The sequence below is a fragment of the Oncorhynchus nerka genome, linkage group LG7 (assembly GCF_034236695.1).
Source record: "Oncorhynchus nerka isolate Pitt River linkage group LG7, Oner_Uvic_2.0, whole genome shotgun sequence".
Taxonomy (NCBI): Eukaryota; Metazoa; Chordata; class Actinopteri; order Salmoniformes; family Salmonidae; genus Oncorhynchus; species Oncorhynchus nerka.
The window spans coordinates 39805260-39831030 of record NC_088402.1 but is presented as its reverse complement, the minus strand read 5'-3'; the positions used below and the strand labels follow the sequence as shown (position 1 = coordinate 39831030).

Genomic DNA, 25771 nt, shown 5'->3' with positions numbered 1-25771 from the left:
TCATTCCACTTCATGATTGTGTCCCACTTGTTGATTCTTCACAAAAAAATAGTTTCATATCTTTATGTTTGAAGCCTGAAATGTGGCAAAAGGTCGCAAAGTTCAAGGGGGCCGAATACTTTCACAAGGCACTGTACATACGCTGTTCACTATCTATGCAGTCACTTTACCCCTACCTACATGTACAAATTACCTTGACTGTACCCCTGCACATTGACGTGGTACTGGTACCCCCTGTAGATAGCCTCATTATTGTCTTACATTAGTTTTTGTAATTTTGTAAATATGTTCTTAAAACGTCATTTTTAGTTAAGGGCTTTTAAGTAAGCATTTCACAGTAAGGTCTACCACACCTGTTGTAGTCGGGGCACATGTGACAAATACAATTGACCCCCCCCCCCATGATAAAAATAAACAATCCTTTATTACATTTTTATTTAGGTCCCAAAAAAACATATCAATAATATTAAGTCAAAAAAAAAAAAAAAAAAAAAGCTATCATTTCCACAGTGTCCAGGAGTCAGCCTGTAGAAACGCTGCAAGTCCATATATATATATATATGTATGTATGTATATATATGTAAAGAGCCGTGGTTTCAAGCTTGGGCGCGTCATCTTCTGCTGTGCCGATCAGGAATGTAGAGGTGATGGGGTTCGGGGGGGGGGCCTAAGCCAGGCTACTGCTGCGACATCTGAAGCAGGAGAAAGGAACAACCACATTACAAAGCGTGACAAGACTTGTGAACAGAACACACACCTCTCTTTGGGCTGAGCGCTTACCTGCTGTTGTTGAGGTTGTGGTTCGGGGCCTCTGCTGGCCAGGCGGCTCAGGATGTTCCTCTCGGACATCTGGAGTCTCACTGCGACGGGGGGTATCCGGGCGATGGTTGCCGGGAGACGGGTGACATCTGCCTTCATGTCACTGAGAAGCTCCTCCAACTGTTTTAGCACTGAGAGGGAAAAGAGTGAGAACCTGGAAGTGCTTGCCAACTTAAATCTTCAACTAAGCCTCAAGGTACTTAACTGTCAGAAACAAAATGAAAAATGGGAAGGTACCATCCTAATGAACTCAACCCAGACGTACTAGGCGAGTGCAAGCTGGCTAGCTACCTTTGTGCAGGACGGCGTTGGCGGGCTTGTTCCCCGACATGGACTCCTTGCTGAGGTGTTGGTGAGACTCGGCCAGACACTCCACCTCACTGAAGCGCGTGTTGAGGGCCATGGAGGGATGGGAAGGGTCCTCCGACATGTTGAGGTAGGCCGCCCGGCGCAGCTGCTCCTCGATCACCAAGGCCTGCTCCAGCAGCTAGTGGGAGGGAAGGAGGAGAGGAGATGGGGAAGGAAAGTACACAGAGCACAACAAACCTGTATATTATAAGAGTGAAAATGAGAACTGCTGACAAAACTGTACTAGAAGAGTCAGCTTAGAAATTACGCTCATAAAAAGTATAAATGGCTAATAAAGGACTTTATACCTTAAACCTCCTGGCCAGAAACTTGTTTTTGATCTCCAGGAAGTTGCCTCGGTTCATCTCAGCCTTGAAGGGCTCGTTGAGGATGGCGTACTTCACATCGTTCTGGATGTCCTGCCAGCGTGCGTAGCCGTGTCTAGGGGGCGCCAGAGTCAAGGGGAAAAACAAAACAAGCCCCACTGTTTGTGTTATGACCAATACTGGCCTAATGTATGTGACCTTTCACTAATACTTGAAGCTGGTCATAGTTCATAGATATGTTCAGATCATGCTACAGGCAGTCCACCCTGGAGGCAATAATCCAATGACGGGGTTGTACCGGTCAAATGTGTAAGAGAAAGAATTGACAGTAAATCATTGAGTTCTGTCCGTTGGAATGCACCGTCCTAATGTTTGTTTGCAAAGAGCCACAGTGAGCAGCCTAGTAAGTCAACACGGGTATAAAAGGATACTGTATTATGCCAGCAAGCAGCCAGTAGTCGTGGCGACGGTGCCAGATCTCATTGGTCTTCTTGGTGACGGTGGCGGCCCTCTCCTCGTTCTGCCACAAGGAGTGCAGCTCTGTAGGAGAGAGAAGAGATTGTTAGTGCTTCCCTGTAACAATTGAGACTATTGAAAATGCAGTTTAGTCCACGAGTAGCACTTAACCATGTTTGAAACCAACCAAAACTCAGTTGAGATGGAGTTGAGATCTGGGCGTGCGTGTCCCTCGACACTCTCCGGTCCTCTTACCTGTGAATCCTCCGTCGGCGATGTTAAACATGAATCTCGTCTTCGCTTTCTTCTTCTCCTCACTGACTCCGGCCGCCGCTCCCTCCTTCACGCTGTCCCCGTTCTGCAGCTTGGCCGGCTCTTCCACCTTCACTCCATCCTTCTCCTCCTTTTGCTCTGCAGACAGAACCAGATAGAACAAATAAAAATGGGGCCAAAGAGAGAATGGCGTGAAGCAGAAACGTTGACAAGCATCAACCAAGGAACCGAACCTACAGTATGTTCTTACTGCAGTTTGTTGATCGACAAGGGACAAAACAAGAGCAGATGGACGAGCTACCTTTCTTTTCCTCCGAGGCAGGAGTGGTGTCCATCTCTTCGGTCTTCTCTTCTTTCTTATCTTCTGCTGCAAATCCATGAAGAGAAAGAGGGGGAGACATTAGCAAACAAGTGTAATAGAAATGGTACTATGGGAAAACTAGTACTGAGCCATATTATATTATGACATTGACAGAAAAGTTCACCTTTGGCCTCAGAATCTTCAGATTTGACCTCCGACACGTCCGTCTTTTCCTCCGCTGCTGGAGACTTGGTCCCCTCTCCTCCCTCAGCACTCTTCTCCGCAGTCTCTCCATCCTTCTTTTCCACCTCTCCGTTGGTAGGCTCGTCTGTTTCCATGGGCTCCTCTTCCTCTTTCTCCTTTGCTTTCTGTTCAGGGGAAGGGGCCTTCTCATCCTCATCAGGGATCGCAATTATCTGAAAGAGAGGGGAAAGAGCTGGATTTATTAGAGCCTGAAGCACAGAGAACTAAGTATAACCACAACCATTCTGGAAAAGGAGTTCCATCTCAGACTTCACAACAATGATATACTGTAGTATCAATCCCCCATGTACAAGTATGATACATTAGAATAGGGCAATGGATAACAACCAAAGCCACCCAGTCTATTGACCAATGTAGATCAAATTCTTTACCTCTGGGTCTTCCGTCTTTCCGGACTCCTTCTCCCCCTCACGGTCTTTCTTCTCTTCTTTCTCGCCATCCTTCACGGCGTCCTCAGTCCTTGAAGGATCGTCTGCTAAACCAACAGATCATCCTCTTTAATCCACATCTCTAAACATTGATTGACAGTTACACATTTTACACACCAAGCACTCTTATTCTAGGGTGGTTTCACTACAAACCAGCATAGCAGCAGCGCATGGGTCAGAGTCCTGGAACAGTGAGTGAGTGTGGAGGTGGGGGCAGTTGGTTTACCTGGGGCGGGCGTGTTGGGTTGCGTGTCTGCGGGTGTGCCTGTGGAGGGAGTTTTGGGGGCTGGGGAGGGCGAGCACACAGAGGAGAACAGGGGTTAAAAGCATTATTGCAGGAGGGTCTACTTGTAGAAGTGTGGGGGGGGGGGGGGGGGGTTGCAGGCCATAGGTCAACACAGCAGAGAAAGACGTCCATAAGGAATGCAGGAAGAGCAGGGATCAGGGAGAGGGTTGTTGAAGAGGGCGTAGCGGTCTGTACCTGTGGCGGGTGTGTTGGGCTGTGTGTCTGCAGGCGTGCCCGTGGAGGGGGTCTTCCCTGGGGAGTCGGGGTGGGCTCCAGCTGCAGCGGCCGCAGCCTTTTTACTCTCCTCCAGCTCCATCATCCAGGGCATGGACCACTGGCCGTTGACGTGCTCAAACTCCTGGACCTGGTCCAAAACATGGTCAGAACACGGCCAGGACAGTTAATGAAACACAGGGCCGTATACGATCATGAGACCAGTATACCATTAAGACTGACTTAAAAAGTATGACAGTTATCCCAAACAGGAACTGGGCTTTACCTTCTTACGGATCAGTGACATCACGCCGATGCGGGTGAGGACGTGTTGCCGCGACAACCCTTCACGTGGGACGCCGTCGGCGAAGGTCTCGGCTCCGTCTGCGCCAGGTTCGCACAGGTGCCTCATGAAGAGCGAGACATACGCCCTAAGAGAGACCAAGAAGGAAGAGAGATGAGTGGATCCGATGTAAAAAAAAAAAAGAAAGGACAAATTCAACAAATATCAGGGCATTACCGTCTTTATTTACACTATAACATGTTAGTTACTTACTTGAACTCTTTCTCAGCTTTCCCGCGCAGGTCTCTGACCAGCCACTGGGTGGTGAATGCATCCTGGGGAGGCATCCCATAACGCATCACTGCATTCAGGAAGGCCTTCCTCTGGCGAACGTTGAAGCCCAACACCTGAACACCAGAGAGGCAGGGTTAGTGTCGAGTTAACAGGTAGTCTTACAGATCGACCCCCAACCTCTAACTATTTCTATCCAAGCCAATTGAATGTCAGAGGCACGAGGTGGGTAGGCCCATCTGTAGATAACCTAAATTGCAAACACATTCAAAATCACGCAGAGCATTGGTTCAGAGTGCAGTGATTGATGGACATTGACAGCTGACCTCAATGTTGCCTCCCACTCTGGCCAGCAAGGGGGGCAGTGGCTTGTCCCTGTCGCCCCGCATGCCTTTCCTGTTGGGTCTGCGAGAGTTGGCTGCACCGCCAGAAAAAAGGAAAACATGAAAAGTTATTCTCTTAAGCTTCACAAACCACACACAAGCGCTCTTGTAAACCCCACTGACAGGGACACCATCTCTGTCCACACACTCTCTCTTACCTTCTGCCCGCTCATCAAAGTCCTCGTCACCCTCCTCGGAGGCCACAGAGTAGTCAGAGTTGTTGTCCGATTGGTCATCCTGCCAATCTGCTTGGAGACAGAAAGACACGGGGAGCAATTTCAGTACAGTCTAGAAACGTCTTTGAACTTCTTAAAAAAAATATATGAACATTTAAAGAGGGGGGAGAAGATTCTACAAGGAAATGGACTGAGTGAAAGGTTGACAAACAGACCAAGTACAGAGATCTAGCAGGACACCACCGTCACAGATATGGGGTGATGTCTCAACTTGCCTACACACAATACACGCAGTGCCAAAGTAGGAGTAGCTGACAAACCACATGTGGGACTTTGGTTAAGCTAGTGTGTCTATAGTTAGCAGGCAAGGAAAAAGGCACCGGTTCCCAACTCAAAAGTGGGAAGGGGTACAATAAACACAAACCAAGTAAGCACAACACACACACACACACACACAACCCCAATTCAGTCACACACGCCAACTTCTATCTCTTAGGGGACTAGAATTAAAGAGTACAGTTTGTGGGGCGGGTGCCGGCATTTTCTTTCTCTTGGTGAGGAGCCTGAGATCATGGTGCCCTTGCATTGCATTGTGGGTAGAGTAGTCCACACCACTGCAATGCATTGTATTCGGGTGTCAAAAGTTAATTAAAGAAGGCGGTCAAACCAACATAAAAGGACTTGAACATATCTGCTCATCATATGTAATCCTGAATAGTTTGGATTGTTGTTGGGGATAGAAGATCACTAACGTATGTGAAGATTTACCAGGCCTTCTAAGGTTTGACACGGAGCCTGGCTGGAGTGGTGAGGTAATGCAAATTGGATGAAAATTCAAAATTTTCAACACGACTGTGACAGAGAGGCATGTCTCATGCAGGAGGTAAAGAATATTCAAACCAGCCCCGGACACCACTCTTGTTACTAAAGCTTCACCAGAGACGCTCACACAGGTACATACCTCCATGCTCCTACACACTGCATGCCTCCCCTTGCACACATCCACAAAGGGACACACACACACAAACATGTAAGTAAGTAAGTAATGGCGCTGGCGCTTGTTGTTGTTACCCCGTCTACTACCTCGGTCCTCCTGGGAGCCGTCGTTGTAGTTCACCTGCTTGCGGATGCGCTTGCCCTTGCCCAGGTTGCGGGCCAGGTCCTCCTGCTGCTGCTCATAGTGGTGCCTGAGCAGCTTCTCCCAGTAGTCTGGGTCGACACTCTCCTCCTGTTTGATGATCTCCTCTGTACTTCCTCCTCCTGAGGGGGGCCAATAGCGAAGGAATAGGAGTGAGTGAGTGAGACAAAAGGTGATTCATTGATCAAATCAAAAATTACATTTGTCCCATAACAATGGAGTTCAAGAAGAGTTCAGAAAATATTTACCAAATAAACTAACGTAAAACATTTCATAAAAGTAACAATAAAAAACAACAACGAGGCTATTACAGGGGGTACCGGGTCAGTGTGCGGGGGGGGGGGGGGTACAGGTTAGTCAAGGTCATTTGTACATGTTGGTCGTGGTAAAGCGACTATGCATAGATAATAAACAGAGAGTAGCAGTAGTGTAAAAACAAAGGGTGGGGTCAATGTAAATAGTCCGGGTGGCCATTTGATGAATTGTTCAGCAGTCTTATGGCTTGGGGGTAGAAGCTGTTACGGAGACCTTTTTAAATATTTTTAAACGTTGACTTGGTGTTCCGGTACCGGCTTGCCGCGCGGTAGCAGAGATCAGTCTATGACTTTGGTTACTGTGTCAAATCACACACACACACACCTGGGCTACAACAAAGCCACATAGGAGTCAACCTTCTAATGTTTTAAAAATTGGACCTAAATAGCCTGCTAAGTGGCATATATGTCCAACAAACACGCTTACCGCCTCCTCCTCGTCCTTGACCACGTACTGGGCCACCTTGAAGGAGCCGAGGTACTCATTCATGCTCCCGATCTCCGTTTCCTCCGGGGTTTCGGACTCCTGGTTCCTGTCCAGCAGTCTGTCCACCGCCATGTCATCGTAGTGGATCACCTGGCTGTCCTCCTCCTTGTTCTCACCTGGGGGACATCACAATTACATTATGGACAAGCTCCATCTAAAAACATCAGCACACATTCTAAACATTATCATGTAAGGCAGGGTTTCCCCAAACTCGGTCCTGCCCCCCCTCCTCGGTGCACGTTTTGGTTTTAGCCCTAGCAAATACACAGCTGATTCAAATAAACAACTCATTAAGCTTTGATCATTCGAAGCAGCTGTGGAGTAATGGCACAAAAACCAAAAACGTGCCCCCAGTGGGGGGCTATGCGTCTAGGGAAAATAATGAATGACGCATAGAGCCCCGGGTTGAAGATCCCTTTTATACCATGGCTATAATTGAACACATTTGCAGGTAGAAATGTGTTCAACATCCACTGAAGTAGCTAGCAAGTTTACTAGATAGCTACTGTAGTTGCCATGGTTACCAAACAGACTTGCTAGTTTAGCTAACCAAACCATCAGTCCTAGCTTGACATTATGAAAATCGAATTCAACAATGCCAATGTTTTCAATTCAACTTTTACTTTCAAAAGCAGCTCAAAACATGTCAGAATTAACTATAACCATTGAATTCTACCGTGCGTTATTGGGAAAATATGCATGCTCAAGAATGCCCTTCAAGCCAATCAGAAACAAGTATTTAACAATGCCATGGTATAATTAAGCAAAAGCCTGAGGAGGTGTGATATATGGCCAATATACCACGGCTAAGGGCTGTTCTTATGCACGACGCAACGCAGAGTACCTGGACACAGTCCTTAGCCGTGGTATATTGGCCATATATCACAAACCCCCAAGGTGCCTTATTGTTATTATAAACTGGTTACCAACATAATTAGAGCAGTAAAAATAAATGTTTTGTCATAACCGTGGTACGCGGTCTAATATACCACGGCTGTCAGCCAATCAGCATTCAGGGTTCAAACCACCCAGTTAATAAAACGTTACACTGAACGCGTTATAAACATTGTCATAACCTTAATCTTGAACCAAATCTGTTATATACATCATTATGATGTTTTTCATCTCAGTTTGCCCAGAACTAAAACCATGTGTAATTTGGTTAGATGCTCCATCCATTTCTAGGGGGGGGGGGGACATGATAGTAATGTTGAACATTTCACCTAATAAGCACTAATAAGTAATAAACAACAAACTATCAGCTTATTTGACTGTTCGTATCTGCTGGCCTTTGCTCGTTTTCTGTTCACCTGCAACACGCTTCCAGTAACCTGCTGTGGGCAGGTAAAAAAACAACAACATTTTGTTTGCTCACTTGCAAGCCAACTGACTGGTGATTTGACAGATTAACAACTATCCACTCCATCCATCATCCCTCCATGTTTACCTTCTTTGTCCCCCTTTCCAAGCTCGTCCTTGAACAGCTCCTCTGTGCCGAACTTGAGGATGTCGTCCAGCTCCTGTTTGGACATGGAGCCCGTCTTGGAGCCCAGACCAGGACGCACCACCAGGTGGGTCAACATCATCTTCTTCTTGGCAACCTGGTGAGGGAGGGAACATGGGATGTTTCAATGCCTGCACTTTCTTTCAGCCCATTTAGGCCATAGAAATTAAATGAGTAGAGCTGACAGACAAGGCTCTGTTTCACACACAACATTCATTGGATCCATCAAGAAAGTATCATTTCTATGATACAGATGTTGTGTTACGTTGTGAATAGGTCATTGTGATGTTGCGGGAGAGGGGACAGCCTGTTTACCTGAGTGATCCTCTCCTCCACAGAGGCCTTCGTGACGAAGCGGTAGATCATCACCTTCTTGTTCTGTCCGATACGGTGAGCTCTGCTGAACGCCTGAGATGAGGAAGAGACAGAGAAACTGTATGAACCTTTCATCCTTGCAACCACCTTAATAAAGTTGATATGGGGGAGGACAAGGAAACGGTAAATGGCCCAATCCCAAATCGACCGCTAAACACGTGTGGAGATCTGATTGGATAGGCGTAAGCAATATGGAATAGCTCCACTTGCCCTGATCGGCTAGGTGGAAGTTTCACCATATTGCTTAAACAAAATCAAATTCTCTAAGTCCATAGGACTTGAATTGGCCTGTGTGTGATGGTTCCATGTGTGATACCTGGATGTCGTTGTGGGGGTTCCAGTCGGAATCGTAGATGATGACGGTGTCGGCGGTGGCCAGGTTGATACCCAGACCTCCAGCTCTCGTCGACAGCAGGAAGGCAAACTGGATCGCTCCCGGGGCTAAGGAACAAAACAGATCAACCACTCAGACCAAATCACTAAACATATACACAAACATGGATACAAAAGTATGTGGACACCCTTTCAAATTAGGGAATTCGGCTATTTGCTGACAGGTGTACAAAAACAAGCACACCGCGCCATGCAATCTCCATAGACAAACATTTGTGGTAGAATGGTCCTTGCTGAAGAGCTCAGTGACTTTCAACATGGCACAGTCATAGGATGTCACCTTTCCAACAAGTCAGTTCGTCAAATCTCTGCCCTGCTAGAACTGCCCCGGTCAACTGTAAGTGCTTTATTCACAGGCCTGGTCAACTCCAGTCCTCGGGGGCCTGATTGGTGTGCTTCTACACCTGCATTGCTTGCTGTTTGGGGTTTTAAGCTGGGTTTCTGTACAGCACTTTGAGATATCAGCTGATGTACGAAGGGCTATATAAAATACATTTGATTTGATTGGTGTCACAAGTTTGCCCCAGCTAACACACCCGACTAACTTATCATGATCTTTAGTTAAAAATGCTATTAGTTTAAAATCAGGTGTGTTTGCAAGGGATGGGGGAAAAGTGTGAGACCAATCAGGCTCCCGGGGACTGGAGTTGCACAGGCCTGTGTTACTGTGAAGTGGAAACGTCTAGGAGCAACAACGGCTCAGCCGTGAAATGGTAGCCCACACAAGCTCACAGAACAAAAGCACGTAAAAGTCGTCTGTTCTAGGTTGCAACACTCACTACCGAGTTCCAAACTGCCTCTGGAAGCAACATCAGCACAAGAACTGTTCGTCGGGCCATGGCGATAATCTAGTGGCCGTCCATGGTTGCAATAGGCCCAATGAATTCAGGATGCATAGAATTGCAGGAAATTTGCTTTAAAACGGCAACAACAAAAAAATCTAATAAAATTTTTATTTGTCACATACACATTGTTAGCAGATGTTAATGCGAGTGTAGCGAAATGCTTGTGCTTCTAGTTCCAACCATGCAGTAATATCTAACAAGTAATCTAACCTAACAATTTCACAACTACCACCTTATACACACAAGTTTAAAGGAATGAATAAGAATATGTACATAAAAATATATGAATGAGCGATGGGCGAACGGCATAAGCAAGATGCAGTAGATGGTATAGAGTACAGTATATACATATGAGAGGAGTAATGTAGGGTAAGCAAACATTATATAAAGTGGCATTGTTTAAAGTTACTAGTGATTAAAGTGGCTAGAGATGAGTCAATATGTCAGCCTCATGGAGAAACATGGAGAATTGCAGTAATGGAAACAACAACAAAAATGTATCTGCACCACCAAGACGGGGTTGTTTCTTGCCCAGAGACCGGAACAAATTCAGCCGCACCGACCACCACCTAAGCCCCCTTTTGATCCAGAAAAAAACCCTGCTCTTCTACATCAATCACTTTCAATATCAAACAACGATAGGATATATACTCCTACAGACTCAACTATATAATATTCACTCTGAAACGGCAGTATACACAGTGATATAGTAGAGTGTGAATGAGGAAGTCTGTGGGGTGAGCCTCACCGTTGAATCTGTCGATGGCCTCCTGCCTCATGCCCCCGGTGATGCTGCCGTCGATACGCTCGTACTTGTAGCCCTCGTTCTCCAGGAAGTCCTCCAGCAGGTCAAGCATCTTGGTCATCTAATACAGAGGGAGTGAATGGGCGGTGAGTAAACAAATGAAGTTGATGCACGAGAGGCAAAATAAATGTCAATCTATAAAATAATCTACAAGGGTAAGCAGTGTCCATGTGTGTATGTCTGTGTGCTTTTTGTATCTTTAAGTGTCTGTCTCCAAGATCTTTGAAATGGTTGAATCCTTCAAGATGTAATGCGATTTGTGGATTCAAATAAAGTATTTAAAATGTGAGTGTTGGGTAACTAACTTGAGAGAAGATGAGTACTCTGTGCCCTCCGTCTTTCAGCTTCCTCATCATCTTCTGCAATAGAGTCAGTTTCCCGGCAGACTTAGTGAGGGCGCTGCCGTCGTACATCCCATTGGGCATCTTTGGGGCTTCCTGTTTGGGGGAACCAATCAAGAGTCAGAGCCTCAGTTAAAAAGAGCTTCATAATGCATATTATATCTAAAACTGCAAATACAACCCCCCCCACACACACACACTTATCCATCACAATAGCATGGTCCATTCTCAGTCAACAACATTGGTATGTGGGTCGTACCATGGCTGCCACAGGGAAGAGGTAGGGGTGATTGCAGCACTTCTTGAGGTCCATCACCACATTGAGAAGGGATACTTGGTTCCCACCACTTCGTGTGTTCAGGGCCTCAAAGTTACGGGTGAGGATGAATTTGTAGTACTTCCTAAAAAGATGAGACAATAAGAAACACTTAATACCCCTTCCCCAGTCCAATTATATTGTAAGGTTCTCATGAGTTGAGTATCCCGAGGGAAGATTGTGTTTAATTAAGTAGTCTTGGGAAGATAACTAATCATTCTAACTATATATTTGATCACATCACCTTTTAGCCAATAAATGTGGGTTACCACCATTCAATTTACCCTCTTCACTACATCCTATCCCTCCTTTCCCACGTTCACTCACTTCTGCATGGGGCTGAGCTCCACCCTGACGATGAGCTCCGTCTTGGAGGGCATGTGTTTGAAGACGTCCGCCTTCAGCCTCCTGAGCATGTGGGGTCCCAGCATGTCGTGCAGCTTCTTGATCTGGTCCTCTTTGGCGATGTCAGCAAACTCTTCCAGGAAGCCCTCCAGGTTACTACACAGAGAGAGGAAGATGCAGGGAAGTAAGTAAAGGTTTAACTCTATAATAGCTGGTCTAAGATGTGCGGGGTGTGATACAGGTGATGTGGGATTGAGTGGGAAAGTATGGGGAGTAATGTTTGGAGGGTGGTCAGAATGTGTACACACACCTGAATCTCTCTGGCGTGAGGAAGTTGAGGAGGTGGAACAACTCTTCCAGGTTGTTCTGTAGAGGTGTACCGGTCAGTAGCAGCTTGTGCTGGAGAGGATAGTTGTTCAGCACCCTAAAGAACTGGACGGGAGAGAGAGAACTGTTACTAAACAAAACCAAAAAGGCACACTTGAATTTCTCAATGGTACCATCAGCCATACCAGTTTAGGTGGAGTTTCATTGTACTTAATACAAAATCAGGATATCCAAATTACGATAAATGTTATTTGGGATGCTTCAATACCCTTATACTTCCAAATGGATATTTTTCTTGAGTAAGGGAATATGTTGCACATAACAGGTAAACTACCTCACTAGCACAAGCTCTTTTAACCCTCATCATAGACATGTTATAGGAGTCGTCAACTCTAATCTCTCACCTTGGACTGGTTGTTTTTGAGCCTGTGGGCTTCATCGACCACCAGACAGGCCCAATCTATGGAACCTAGGATGGCCATGTCGATGGTGATCAACTCATACGACGTCAGCAGCACATGGAACTTCACCGATGAGTCTTTCTACAAGGCCACGGGGATGGTTAAAAAACGTGACACACACCAGCATATCATTGAAGGAGTGAGCTTATCGTGGCAGATTGACAAAGCAAGTACTTCCTTACTTCAACAAGTACATTTGATCAGTTATCATTCTCACCTTCATCTTAGAAGCTCTCTTGCCTCCGCGGATGGCGTTGTTCTCGAAGGAGAACTCATTCTCTCTAATGACGGCTCTGCTGTCCTTGTCTCCTACGTAGGTCACCACGTACATGTCTGGGGCCCACATCTCAAACTCTCGCTCCCAGTTAATGATGGTGGATAGGGGGGCGCTCACCAGGAACGGGCCCTTGGAGTGACCCTGTGAGGGGGAAATGATCTTTTTAATGTGTGGCCCCAGCGGGAATCTAACCCACTACCCTTGGTGTTAAAAATGCCATGCATCACCAACTGATACACAGCTAATTTAATAAAGAAATATCATTTTTCATGTAACATTCATGCATCTATAATTCTAATGTAAATACATGGTGTTGTCAAAGGGGTTGCATTATACACTCCGACCAATAGGTGGCAATAGTCTCCATGTGATCACCCCCCAAGAGGGTTGACACAAAGCTCAAGCTTAATGTCGTCAGATTTCACCTGATTTATACAAAATGGCTGGGCTGGTATTGGTCTATAAGGCTGCCAAGGGAACTATATGCCAAGCCAAAGTTGGCATTTCTAATCAGTTTCTCTTTAACTAATGGCTACCACTTCGCATTTTGGCCTTGATTTTTTTTTTTAAACAATGACATTAATCAATAAATAAAAGGTTAGAAGCTATAGTTAACATTTGAAAATTCAAACGGAAAGTTATTATCTCTAATACATGCACATTCACCCCATACCTCTTTGTAGAGTGAGTAGAGGAACACGGCAGTCTGCACAGTCTTGCCCAGACCCATCTCGTCAGCCAGGATAGTGTCTGTGCCCTGTGCCCAGGAGAAACGCAGCCAGTTGAGACCCTCCAGCTGGTAGGGGTGCAGGTTGCCCCCCGTACTGTCTAGGTAATCAGGCTGCCGCTCAAACTTGATGGTGGGCTGAAGGGGGGGTGAAAAGTGAATTACTGTTGAAGCCAAGACACACTATACAGTAAATAAGCACCATACGGGATTTATGTGATCGGCACAATTTAGAGCTGCAGAAGAGGCTAAAAGGCCATTTTCACAGTAATATACTGAAACAATTTATGATCAGGAATATCTTTTAAATCAAGAGAAACCATCTCTCATAAAAGAAAAGACATAAGACTCCAATAACAGTTACAACTCCACTTACGTCAACGACAGGGTTCTCAGGAGGCCGGTCCAACCGTTTCGTCTTGCCTTTCACCTTCATCTTCTTCCCTGGTTTACCCTCATCGCCCATCATTAGCTCCCTGAAACAAACAGATAGAGAATATTGTTAGCCTCGGAAACAGACAAAGGGTGAAAGTAGAAACTCCTCCAGTTCATCTACGCAATATAGAGAAGGTGTACAATAATGCATTAGTGACCTGTGGTTCCAGTACTGCTGTCTGAAGATGTCGAACTCGGGGATGTCCATGTCCTCGGCCTCCCAGGTGGCCTGGTCGTAGGGGAGGTCTTTCCACTTGATGAGGTAGTGGATGTTGTTCTTCTTGTCCTGACTGCAGCGCACAAACAGGCAAAACTTGGTTAGCAACATTGAAAATGACATCTGGTGGGTATTCGCAACGGATTGGTTTAAATTATCGCTTTGACCAATGTCAGATTTGCACCATGAGGAGAAACCTTTCACCTGACAAACACATTCCATGGAAGGGAAACTCCCGACTAGACAGTATTTACAAAGTGCACGACTATATCGGCCTTGCAACTAAAAATCTGCTGCTATTTTGGAAATGTTAACTCTCAATGAAACTAAAACACATTTCAATCACATTTAGGAGCCAGTCTTTGAGTCTGGTCTGACCTGTGGTTAAGGATGCGGTGAATCATCATCCAAGCAATCTTGATGCCGAAGCGGTAGTACTTCTCCTCCATCTTGGCGTAGAGCGGGTCCTTGGCCTTCCTCTTTGTGCTCTTTTCCTCATCGCCCTCGCCAAAGTCGATTGAAGGAGGCTCGTCCATGTCGTTCTTCCTCTGGTAGTTCCTGAACATCACCTGACAGTGCAGCTCCAACTGGGGAGATGGGAAAGAGTGGGTGAAAGGGAGAAGTGTGTGTGTGTGTGTTCCCAAACGTGGTTGTGACATTAAAGCTCTTCTCTAATCAATTTGAGCGAGAAAGAAGAGTGTCTTTGTTTGAACGCTTTGGTTTCAGTGTGCGACTGAGAAACGAAAAAGAAGATGTGCAACAAGCCAACCGAGGGAAGCTGTGTATGAGCACGATTGCCTGTAAAGTAGCAGCGTAGCGAAATTATTTTTTCATGCCCGTGTGTATGTGCGTACATACCTGCAGCTCAGACACCCAGGAGCAGTGCCAGTAGGACATGTTGCTCCACTTGGCGAAAAACTCCCTCTCAGGGCGCCCGGCCAGAGGGGCGGGGTCTGGCTGGTCAGCCGGGAGGTCTGGGGGGCGGGGGATGGTCGTGGGTGGAGGGGGTCGCCCCAGCGCCAGGTCAGAATCTTCTGCACCTTGCCTTTCATTGGTGGACACTGAGGAGAAGAGGGGAAATCCAATGAATAGGTCAAAAGAATTTAAAACATTCACTTTTCATGACCAACGGATCATAATGACATGGTGAAAACTCCTTGCCTACAGATAGGTATTGTTACATGGCATTCAACCATTTAGTCATTGTGTTTTCCCATTCACTATCTAAGACCGTAGGGGCTAGGTTTCAATTTGGGAAGTCAAATGTGACCCATATGTCGCACTTCACAGGAGTGGCATTTGAATGTAAAAAACATTTTCATCAAAATGCATAATTCTTCTGCAGAAATCCCTTCTTGAACATGTGCACTTTCATGTGCCTTAATAACAAACCAGTAGGTCATCTGTAAAAATAAAACAAATATGAAATCACAAAGCTGTTTAGACAACAAAAAAATGCAGAATTTTGCCTATCCATGATTGGTTGATATAACAAGGGGCTGGGACATTCACGAGAAAAACATTTTTGTCACTCAAAATGGCACATCCTGCTCTCTGCTACCGCGGATATTTGAAATATCCATTGGATTTACTCATGGACTACATGCAAAGTGTAGCTGCAACTTTCAATACCAGTCTAGTCCTGAATAGAGCTGCTGGTATTCACACAGCTCTGTATTCTGTGATTCAGTCTGCCGTGACTCATTCTCCATACACCAGTTAAGAGTCTACAGTTAAAATGCCAAAATATAGCTACATGCGTTACTGTCTCAACTGTATCAAAAAGTTGCTCATTGCCAGCTTTTGTACTAGCTAGCTAAACAGTTGCATACATGTGCCGTTATGGCTTACTTCGTTCTGCAACGAGCCAGTGTTTACAGATGGCTCATTGCGGGATGAAGCAACATTAAGACAGTTAGCTCAGCAGTTGCCTTCTGCGCTTACAGTAATGTTGATTGCTGATGTGTTAAGGCATGTATGACGATAATCTTTTTCGTGTTTGATGTTTAACCAGCTAAATTAGCTACCAAAAATAGCCACTGTGGTGCGAATGCTAATCAAACCCCAAATTACTTTATAGGGACAAATGGTAAATTGGATGAAACGATAGCTAAATAACTAGCTAGCTATTGGATTATAGATTGAGGAATTTTTTTGAATGTTCAACTAACTGGCTTGCTTAACGAATACCATTTATATCTAGCCAACTGGTAATTGTGCTAACTAATCAAGCTAATTACTATTGTTGGCTGGAAGCAGGTTACGCTTGTACTGGGCATTGTAGTACAGTTGTAGCAGTCAACAACAAGCTGTAGGACATTCATTCACATTTTAACTTGTTTTTCTGGAATTTGACTTTCAGCATAAACCTGCTCTCTCTCCACCACCAGTACAAGGAGATGATTGAGGGTGACAAAGCAACACTTCAGGTATTTTGTCTTTGTACTTTGAGCTTATTGCTTGGACTTGGGGGTCAATGAATGTTAGTACGCAAGGTTTTAATGTCTATTTTTCTCTGCTTTCCTCCTTTACAGTTTGAATTGTCTGGAAGCTGGTGTTGCAGCCAAGGAGCTTCCACTCAGATGCAACCAGGTTTCAGCTGCTGTGCAATGTTGACGTCCTTCCTCCCAGAAATGTGAAAGCATCCCCCAGACTGGACACAAACCAGCAAACATATTTTTGAGAACATCAGGACTTTTGCAATGAAAAGGCCATGGACATTACATATCCTGTTCCAAAAGGCAGGACAGAAATATGCTCTCAGGCTAGATTCCTTTGTTCAGATCATAACATTACCTGAACCAAAGTTACTCAAAGGATCTGATGATATAGGCCTAGGTCTAGATAGTTTTCACCTAAGCCTTGTGTGTTACCTAAATTGTAGGCTACTACCTTTACCACTTGAAGTTAAAGTAGCACTAAGTCACTGCTTTAGCACATGGCCACATTCGCGTGTTCCAATGTGAATTTGTCAAGAGATGGATAGGTCGATCTGAGGCTTTAGAGGGTGTGAACGATGCTACATGGGTGTAGACGAAGAACAGCACTGTAGCTGTTCAATGTGAAAGGTTACCTTAAAGATACCCTTTTTTAAATTATTTGTTATTATACAACAATAGGCAATTTAATACTGTAAATGGTTTCCTAAATGGGGCAGTTTGGTGAGATAATGTTCAGAGAGTTGATTTTGGCAAGTATTCCTTTTCTAAATATGTTTTCAAAAGATTAACGTAGAGCAAGTGTGAAAATCACAGCAAAATGGGAAAAAGTTTGCTGTCCTTTTCTCCAAAATGGGACTATAAGCAGCATTACTTCCCCACGTTTCCTGTAACTACAGTGTATGAAATGCCATTTTGAAGCTCAGTGTCTGTACTCCATTTCGAATTCTGGTACACAAGACTGAAAAGAGACGGTGGGTCACAAATTCACTTCACCCTCTAACTGTCTGTGCCCCATGTCAATCACCCTCTGGGTCCCACCCTATTGGTTCACTCACAGTGCAGCGGGGGCAGATCCACTCTCCGTTGGGGATCTCAGGCAGGGGCGGATTGAGACAGTGGATGTGGTAGGAGGAGGGACAGGAGTCGCAGCAGAGCAGCTCGCCACCGTCCTTACACACCCTGCAGAACTCCATGTGGTGGTCGTCCTCCTCCGGCTCGGGCTCCACCTCCTCCTCCTCTTCTTCTGAGCCATCCTCCCGCGCCTCCCACTGCTTGCCCTCCTTCTCCTGTGGATGGGGGAGGAAAGGGGTTCACATGAATGGTAGTAGTGAAAAGGGAAAAGGTTAACTGGTTGAATGGTAGGGGAGCAAAGACAATTATTCACTGGAGAAATTTGAGTTCAAATACTACCAGCATATACCATAGTACTACTAGCTAGTAGTTTATGATCATTGATCATCGCTACCCTCTGCAATTTCCTCCGATTTTTTTCAGCACTCCAATTGGCCAGACATTCTCGTTGACTAACCAGTACCACTTTCCCTGGTCACTTACTCCACAGAGCTTAGGAAGGTGTCACTCACACAGTGTGGGCAGCTCCAGGTGCCCTCTGGGGCGTTCTCCATGTCGGGGTCCAGACACACCATGTGGTAGGCCCTGGGACAGGTGTCGCACAGAATGATCTCCCCTCCCTGCTGGCACACCTCACAGTAGTCCTGGTGGTCCGTCTCATAGCCGTCACCATCCTCCTCGACTGGAGAGAAGGAATAAGAGGAGAAAAGTGCGTGAGAGCAATTCAAACTAAACAAAAATATGAAAACGCAACCCTGTCAAAGATTTTACTGACTTACAGTTCATATAAAGATATCAGTCAATTGCAGTACATTCATTAGGCCTTAATCTATGGAATTCACATGACTGGGAATACAGATATGCATGGTGTAACCACCATTTGCCTCATGCATCTCATTCTCATAGAGTTGATCAGGCTGTTGATTGTGGCCTGTGCAATGCTATCCCACTCGTCAATGGCTGTGCGAAGTTGCTGGATATTGGCGGGAACTGGAACACGCTGTCGTACACGTAATTCCAGAGCATCCCAAACATGCTCAATGGGACACATGTCTGAGTATGCAGGCCATGAAAGAATTGGGACATTTTCAGCTTCCTGTAATTGTGTACAGTTCCTTGCGACATGGGACCGTGCATTATCATACAACAATGGGCCTCAGGATCGTCACAGTAGCTCTGTGCATTCCGTAGCTTATGCCTGCCCATACCATTACCCTATTGTGCCGGTGGGGTTCTCTGTTCACAAAGTTGACATCAGCAACCCGCTCGCCCAAACAATGCCATACACTCTGTATACGATCTGCCTGGTACAGTTGAAACCAGGATTCAGCCGTGATGAACATACTTCTCCAGCGTGCCAGCAGCCATCAAAGGCGAGCATTTACCCACTGAAGTTGGTTACTAAGCCAAACTGCAGTCAGGTCAAGACACTGGTGAATACAACGAGCACGCAGACGAGCTTCCCTGAGACTGTTTGACAGTTTGTGCATAAACTCTTAGGTTGTGCAAACCCAGTATCATCAGCTGTCCGGGTGGCTGGTCTCAAGACGATCCGACAGTTGAAGAAGCCGGATGTGGAGGTTCTGGGCTGACGTGGTTACACATGCTCTGCGGTTGTGAGGCCGGTTGAATGTACTGCCAAATTCTCTAAAACGACGTTGGAGGCGGCTTACAGTAGAGAAATGAACATTAAATTCTCTGGCAACAGCTCTGATGAACATTCCTGTAGTCAACATGTCAATTGCATGCTCCCTCAAAACTTGAGACATCTGTGGCATTGTGTTGTGTGACAAAACTGCACATTTTAGAGGTGGCTTTTAATTGTTCCCAGCACAAGGTGCACCTGTGTAATGATCATGCTGTTAAATCAGCTTCTTGATATGCTACACCTGTCAGGTGAATGGATTGTCTTGGTAAAGGAGAAATGCTCACTAACAGGGCTGTAAACAAATTTGTGCACAAAATTTGATAGAGAAGCTATTTGTACATCCCAAAAGAGGAATGCCTCTTCAACATTTGTTGTTGTTTGACGAGCACCCTTACAGAAATACCAGGAACACTAACGCTTTAGCTGTTACATATTGTAAGGAATGTACAGCATCTCAATCTCATAGCCGATGTGTATCAATGCTCTGATGGAAGAGCTTGTCTACTGAATGTGTCAGCGGGTGTCAAATTATTTAAAGGAAGATGATGCTGGATACTGCCCCCTGAAAACAATCTTCTAGTGACTCAGTAAGACTGAGCGGTACTGACTGAGTCATGGCCAACTGGACATGCACAAACTACAGCTATGGAGTCTAGAAACTCAACGCCACTTTTTTCATTGGGCTTGAGACATACTGTATCACAGCCATGGAAGAGAGACACACACACCTGCAGAGTACTGACCCTTCTTCTTCTTGGGCTTGCTCTTGGGCTTCTTGGAGCGGCTGCTGCGGCTGTTGGAGCCGTCCGACACGGATACGCTGTTCATGCTGGCGTCGTCAAAGTCACTCTCCACGTCGGGCTCATCTTCCTCACTCTAATAGGAACACAGAGGGAGTGAGAGAGAAGAGTTAGAAACATCTTGTTCAGGAGAAATTATTCTCTAGGTTGAAGGCCTCTATGCCAACCTAAGATGACTCAAAATGAGCGAGAAAGAGGTGACGAAACAGTAATGCTGGGAATTGCCAGGGACCTCACAATACAATATTATCACGATACATATCACATCGGCACCGAAGTATTGTGATTATCACGATGCTATGTATTGAGACTCGATACTGTGATTTTATTGTTATTCGATGTTCCAAACATATTGCTGCATATTGTCTGCTGCGGAGGGACAAGAGAGCCATGCAAAGATAAGTTATGGTCAGTCATGGACATAAAAGTACTGAAAATGTGTCACTCTATTTGAAGAGAAGACAGAGAAAAGGCTATAAAGGAAAAATACTGCCGTTTTGGTGCAGGTAAAGCCAACGAGCTCAAAAATAATATTGCGATATTGTCAAAACGATACATCGTCAAAAATAATGAACTTAGCTTCCGATTTTTCCCCCTCCATCACTACTAAGCAGGTCCAAGGAGAGAGAATGAGGAAGAAATGGTTGCAAATGGGGGACATGTAGAGAGAGATTGAGAAAGGAGAAGAGAAAAGAAAGTGAAAGCACTTACTGAGGAGCGTTTCCTCTTGCTGTTGAAGCCTCCTAGCTTGATCTTGAGCGGGGCCACCTTCTTTGTAGCCACCTTCTTCTTCTCTACGGGCTTGGGGGTCGGCTTGGACTTCTTACGAGCATTTGGACCTTTGCCCTCTTTGGTCTTGGCCTTTTTCAGAGGCGGGGCGGGTGGTAGTTGAGGCTCGGCGACCGGGGCGGGTGCGGGGGGGGGTGCGACCTCCGCCACCATGCTGTCCACGGCAGCAGACACGTTGGCTGCAGCCAGGGCGGCGTTGGCCGCAGCGGAGCCTCTCAGGGGGTTGTTGGTGCTGAACTCACGCCACTTGGCGCCCAGTACCATCATCATCTTGGACACTGCGATCTTGGGGTTCTTGGCCGCAATGAGGGGTCTGGGGAGGATGGTGAGTAATGAGGACAAAAAAAGACAAGATCAGGGGAAGAAAGGAGAAATATTTGAGTGAGCAAAAGTTTAAAGGGGGTAAGAAAGAGAAAGCTTAATATACTATTCAAGCCGCAAGCGTCGATAAGGACAATCTTGTTACCGGACATATTGGCTGAAGGCCTTGTAGTTGGTGAGGGAGCGGTAGTCCTCTTCGCTGAAGACGTGGTCAATGTCCTCCATTCCCCAGTCATCCAGGAGCTGGGACGATGTCTTAGGCTCCTAGATGAGAAATATTCAATATGAACGTTTATTTTCCAGTCTTTTCCATACTGCCTGGACTACTGTGGTGGGAATATTTCTTGCCCTCTGAGTGGTGGCATTGTTTTCAATAGCTACTAGGTATAATAAAAATATACAAGTTTACTCTCGCACCGCTTTGGACAAAGCACTTTCCTGCCAGCATTGGCGACTAACGGTTATTTGATGCCGCATACAGTTATACCATGTGCAAAGTGTTTGTCTTGTCAAAGGATCAATGGCAGGTAGTTCTATGCTGCCACAGTGATAGTATGTCATTACATAAGTGCAATTACCTCTACCAGGCACCCTAATGGTAGTCTACTCTCAACATAGTAGTATTGTCAACTCTTATATACAGCTAGAGCTACAGGTAGCTTATTCAATCCCTTTCTATGGAGCTATTAATGGGTTTAAGTTGCATAATTACAATTAAATTAACACCATGAAATATTGTTTGGTTAACTTTAATACCGTACCCCCTCAAACGCTCTCCATCCTCAAACTAAATCTTACCGAGCTATCGTCATCATCGTCCTCATCCTCCTCTTCCTCAGGTTCAGGGTCCTTCCTCTTGTCCTTTCCTCCGCCGTTTCTGTCAGCGCTGGTGCTGCTCCTCTTCTTCTCCTTAGAAGTGCCCCCCCTGTTTTTCTTCTTTTTCTTCCCCGGGTTGTAGTCGCTGCCCTCGCTGTCCGAGTGGGGAAGCGCTCGCTCTTCGTCTCGGTCTACCTCGGGGGTCTCCATGGGCTCGGGGGAGCTCATTGGAACATCCTGGAGGGGACACAGGGGGGTTAGGAGTAAGCTGTCTTCTGACAGGTCACGTGTCCCTCCACTGAAAGACTAACGCTACACTATCTGATCGGAGACAATGGGGTCCCCGAACAATTCCTCTGGAAAGGATGTAAAAATATACAGTATAGTATTTTACCTGCCTTCTTGGTCTATAAGCTAAAGTTTGACATTTTGGGCCAATTGACCAACAACAAACAAGACACGGTGCATCCTAACAATGTACACATATGACAGAGACATGGTCATGTCACAGTAGCCTACCTCTCTGCGAGAGGTTCGCCTCTTGCTGCTTTTGTTCTCCCGGCTCTTTTTGGCCTTCTTCTTTTTCTTCACCTTCGGGGCCTCATTCTCTGACATCTCTTCCTCATCTGCAATGGAGGTCAGAGACACAGCTTAACCACATGTGCCTGGATATAGACGTGTGTATGTCTGTTTCTTTTCTCTCAAATTCAAAGACAAAAACATTGATTGTTTTTTTTCTTCCCATTCTACTGCCTAAAACTCAAATGACAAAAGAGCAGTTTCTTTTGGATTGCATCTTTGCAAAGTGAAAACATAACTGCAAATTAACCCATAAACATGTGCATTAATGGGGGCGGCAGTAGGAGCATTGGGCCAGTAACCGAAAGGTTGCTGGATCAAATCCCCGAGCTTACAGGGTAAAAATCTGTCATTCTGCCCCTGAGAGATACAGTTAACCCACTGTTCCCTGGGGGCTGAAGACATGGATGTCGATTAAGGCAGTCCTCTGCACCTCTGATTCAGAGGAGTTAAATGTGGAAGACACATTTCAGTTGCACAACTGAGTAGGTATCCCCCTTTCCCTAATGCAAGAGAGAGAAATCACAATGGTGTCTTTTGGTAGGCACCAACTTCGCCATGGTTCGTCGGACAAAGCCTGTGGGGGAATGAATGATGTTTTTGACAGGTTTTTGGATAAACACCAAAAACAAGGTCTGTGTTAAACACAGGCTTAGGAGATCTTATGTGTTTTGTTCTATGAGATTCTTCATCAGCTTTTATGTCATTAAAAAAAAAAAAAAACGCTTCATAATTCATAAAGGTCATGTTATCTTACTGATATTATACCATTGAACAAAATGTACTATTATGGTTTCGGAGAACAGAGCCCGAGCCGCCATGGAACCGCCACCATGTCACTTGGCTGGCTAGATTTCAAATAGGCTGCAACTACTACCTACCCCCCTTGTCAATTCAATATCCTAGGTATCCCCCATTCCTTGCAATCCTGGTAGCTGGCAAAGTCATATGGAATGGAGTTCAAAGCCTATTATGTAATTACTCAGGGTACATTTAAGCAAATGGCCGTTGGCATTGAAATCAAGACAAAGTGGCAACGGTCTGACATGTGATAAGCTGTCTATAGGTCAAAATGAGGGGGGCTGGATGACCAATTATATGCCATGTCATTATTATCTTGATTAAGTTCAATTCCAGTTAGCCCAAATCCATAATGTGATTTCCCACAAACAAATAGGAAAAGATGCCTCTTCAAAGTAATTATTTTTTATTTGAGTGGGGTTATGGTCAATGATTTCCACATGTGAGAGGTTTGAAAGCAAAGAAAATAAAAATCACTAGCTATGCTAATAGAATTTACCAAAATAAATCATCCATGCATTTGAATGTGATTATTTCTGTAAATGAATGCGAGTGGTTTAATAATTATATTAGTTAGCTACTATCTAAAAAGGTGGCCTGGGGACGCATGTTGTGTTTAAAAATCAGAAAATTCTATCGCCTTAACTTCCCCCCTCAAATATTCTAATGGAATATGCATTGCCTTCATATCCGAACAATATTCATATTGTTGTGTAAACAAAGTTTTATTGTACTTCCCCAACTATTGTACGATAGTTAGCTAGCTATATGTCAAATTCCGTTAACATTTTCCAGAACTGTATAGACAGCATTTATTTCTACCACGCAAAGCGGCGCTACCAACCACTCGATAGAGGAGGAGAAAACCACCGTCGTCATCTGCCATCTTTCAAGCTAACTGGCTGGCTCCATCTTGTCATCCGCACGTAAAAATACCGGTAATATTTGCTAGGCCGCAAGAATATGCCGGTGGGTCGGCATGATTTTAGTAGCTCAAAGTTTAAGTTGTGCCAGTTGCCTAGGTATGGCCGTTTTGCTAAATTAAATTTAAAAAGGCAAGCAATCCAACAACTGAAACCAAACGTTAGCATTGTTAGCACACGCAAGCTAGGCTAAGTTAGCTTCGGCCAGATAGCTTGCCAGGCTAGCTTCTGGCCAACTAGTTAGTTAACCAGACAGTCACTCAGTTAACCAGCTAACATTTAGCTTAGACTGATGTCCATAGTTTCAGAAACTTACTTTAATTGGCTAAAACACTTTCCCATAACTAGTTGGCCAGCTACATAAGAAATTGTGATAATGCTGCTAGCTAACTAGAGCCAAGTTAGCGAACCATAATAACCAGCCAAGTTAGCTAACCATAACCAGCATCAACTAGCTTAACGTTACCAGTTAGATACAATACCTATTCATACAATTTTATTTTTGACAGTACACATAAATGGTATATTTGGCCTAGTTATACGATTTACCTGTATTATTTACATAAAGTAGAGCAAACGTTGATAAATCAATTTCGTTGTAATGAATATGTAACGTTAATTTGTAGAAGTGGTACTACCATGCATTAGAGACCGATCCTCTGGGGCTCCAAAATCATCCCTATCTTCTTCGCTTCCAGACATACTGTTAGCTAACTTTAAATGTAGTTAGCTAACTAGCTAAATAAAAAGTTTTTAAATCCGTTTTGCCTCCCGAGTCCTGTCCGAGTCTTCAGTCCGTCCAGGTCGAGCATGGAGTCAAGGAGGACAGGTCGGCAAGGAGGTGGAAATAAGAGACAAAAAGAAAACAGAAGTGAATATTCTTGACTGGTTTCGTTTATTGAGCAATGTAAATACATGGAATGCCTCAGTAGGTAAAATACAATTTCTGGTGCCAATTGTTTCAAACAGCACTAGGCTACTCAAGATTATCAGCATTTCAATCTATGCGTAGTCTCACTAGCTACATATAGCTAGCTAGCCATTTGACATGCCATCATCGTGCGGCTAGCTTGCTACTACTAGTTTTCCGTCCCACACTGGGTTAGTAAGCGCACACCGGCTAGGTTCAGAAAAACGATTCACCTAATCATCCCAAAATATAACTATCAATAAATGACTAACTTCAATTTGTTTAATTTCGATAAAAGGTCTGTCACAAATACATTTAGAAACAATGCAACAAACTACAGTAACGTTACTCACAAGTTGAATGATTCCACTGTTTGAAACCAGAAACAACGAAACGGTATGTTTTTCTTTTTAGGTTACAATAACTAGCTAGTTCCAATAATTAAAATGCAGTATTTTTTCTTATGTTGCACACGACGTCTCCCTCTCTCGCACTAAACACCCGCGCACGCACACACA

The 25771-nt window shown here is 45.0% G+C and overlaps 1 protein-coding gene across 1 annotated transcript; it reads right to left on the bottom strand.

The window, feature by feature from the left end:
- Window positions 1–420: 420 nt before the first annotated feature.
- Window positions 421–25771, bottom strand: LOC115131641 (chromodomain-helicase-DNA-binding protein 4-like). The gene is given in 43 exon segments (XM_065020496.1): window positions 421–692; window positions 781–950; window positions 1111–1306; window positions 1476–1608; window positions 1925–2033; window positions 2205–2360; window positions 2524–2589; window positions 2708–2939; window positions 3159–3262; window positions 3442–3501; window positions 3697–3865; window positions 4001–4145; window positions 4271–4404; window positions 4615–4706; window positions 4830–4916; window positions 5919–6092; window positions 6095–6107; window positions 6727–6902; window positions 8234–8387; window positions 8606–8698; window positions 8982–9106; window positions 10652–10769; window positions 11014–11145; window positions 11309–11450; window positions 11693–11866; window positions 12021–12142; window positions 12442–12579; window positions 12716–12916; window positions 13449–13640; window positions 13879–13978; window positions 14096–14227; window positions 14533–14741; window positions 15013–15164; window positions 15167–15215; window positions 17651–17881; window positions 18179–18348; window positions 20058–20190; window positions 20826–21216; window positions 21370–21488; window positions 22023–22277; window positions 22560–22666; window positions 24982–25131; window positions 25607–25771. Coding segments are annotated over 42 exon segments (5934 nt in total). The 5' UTR covers window positions 25046–25131; window positions 25607–25771; the 3' UTR covers window positions 421–677.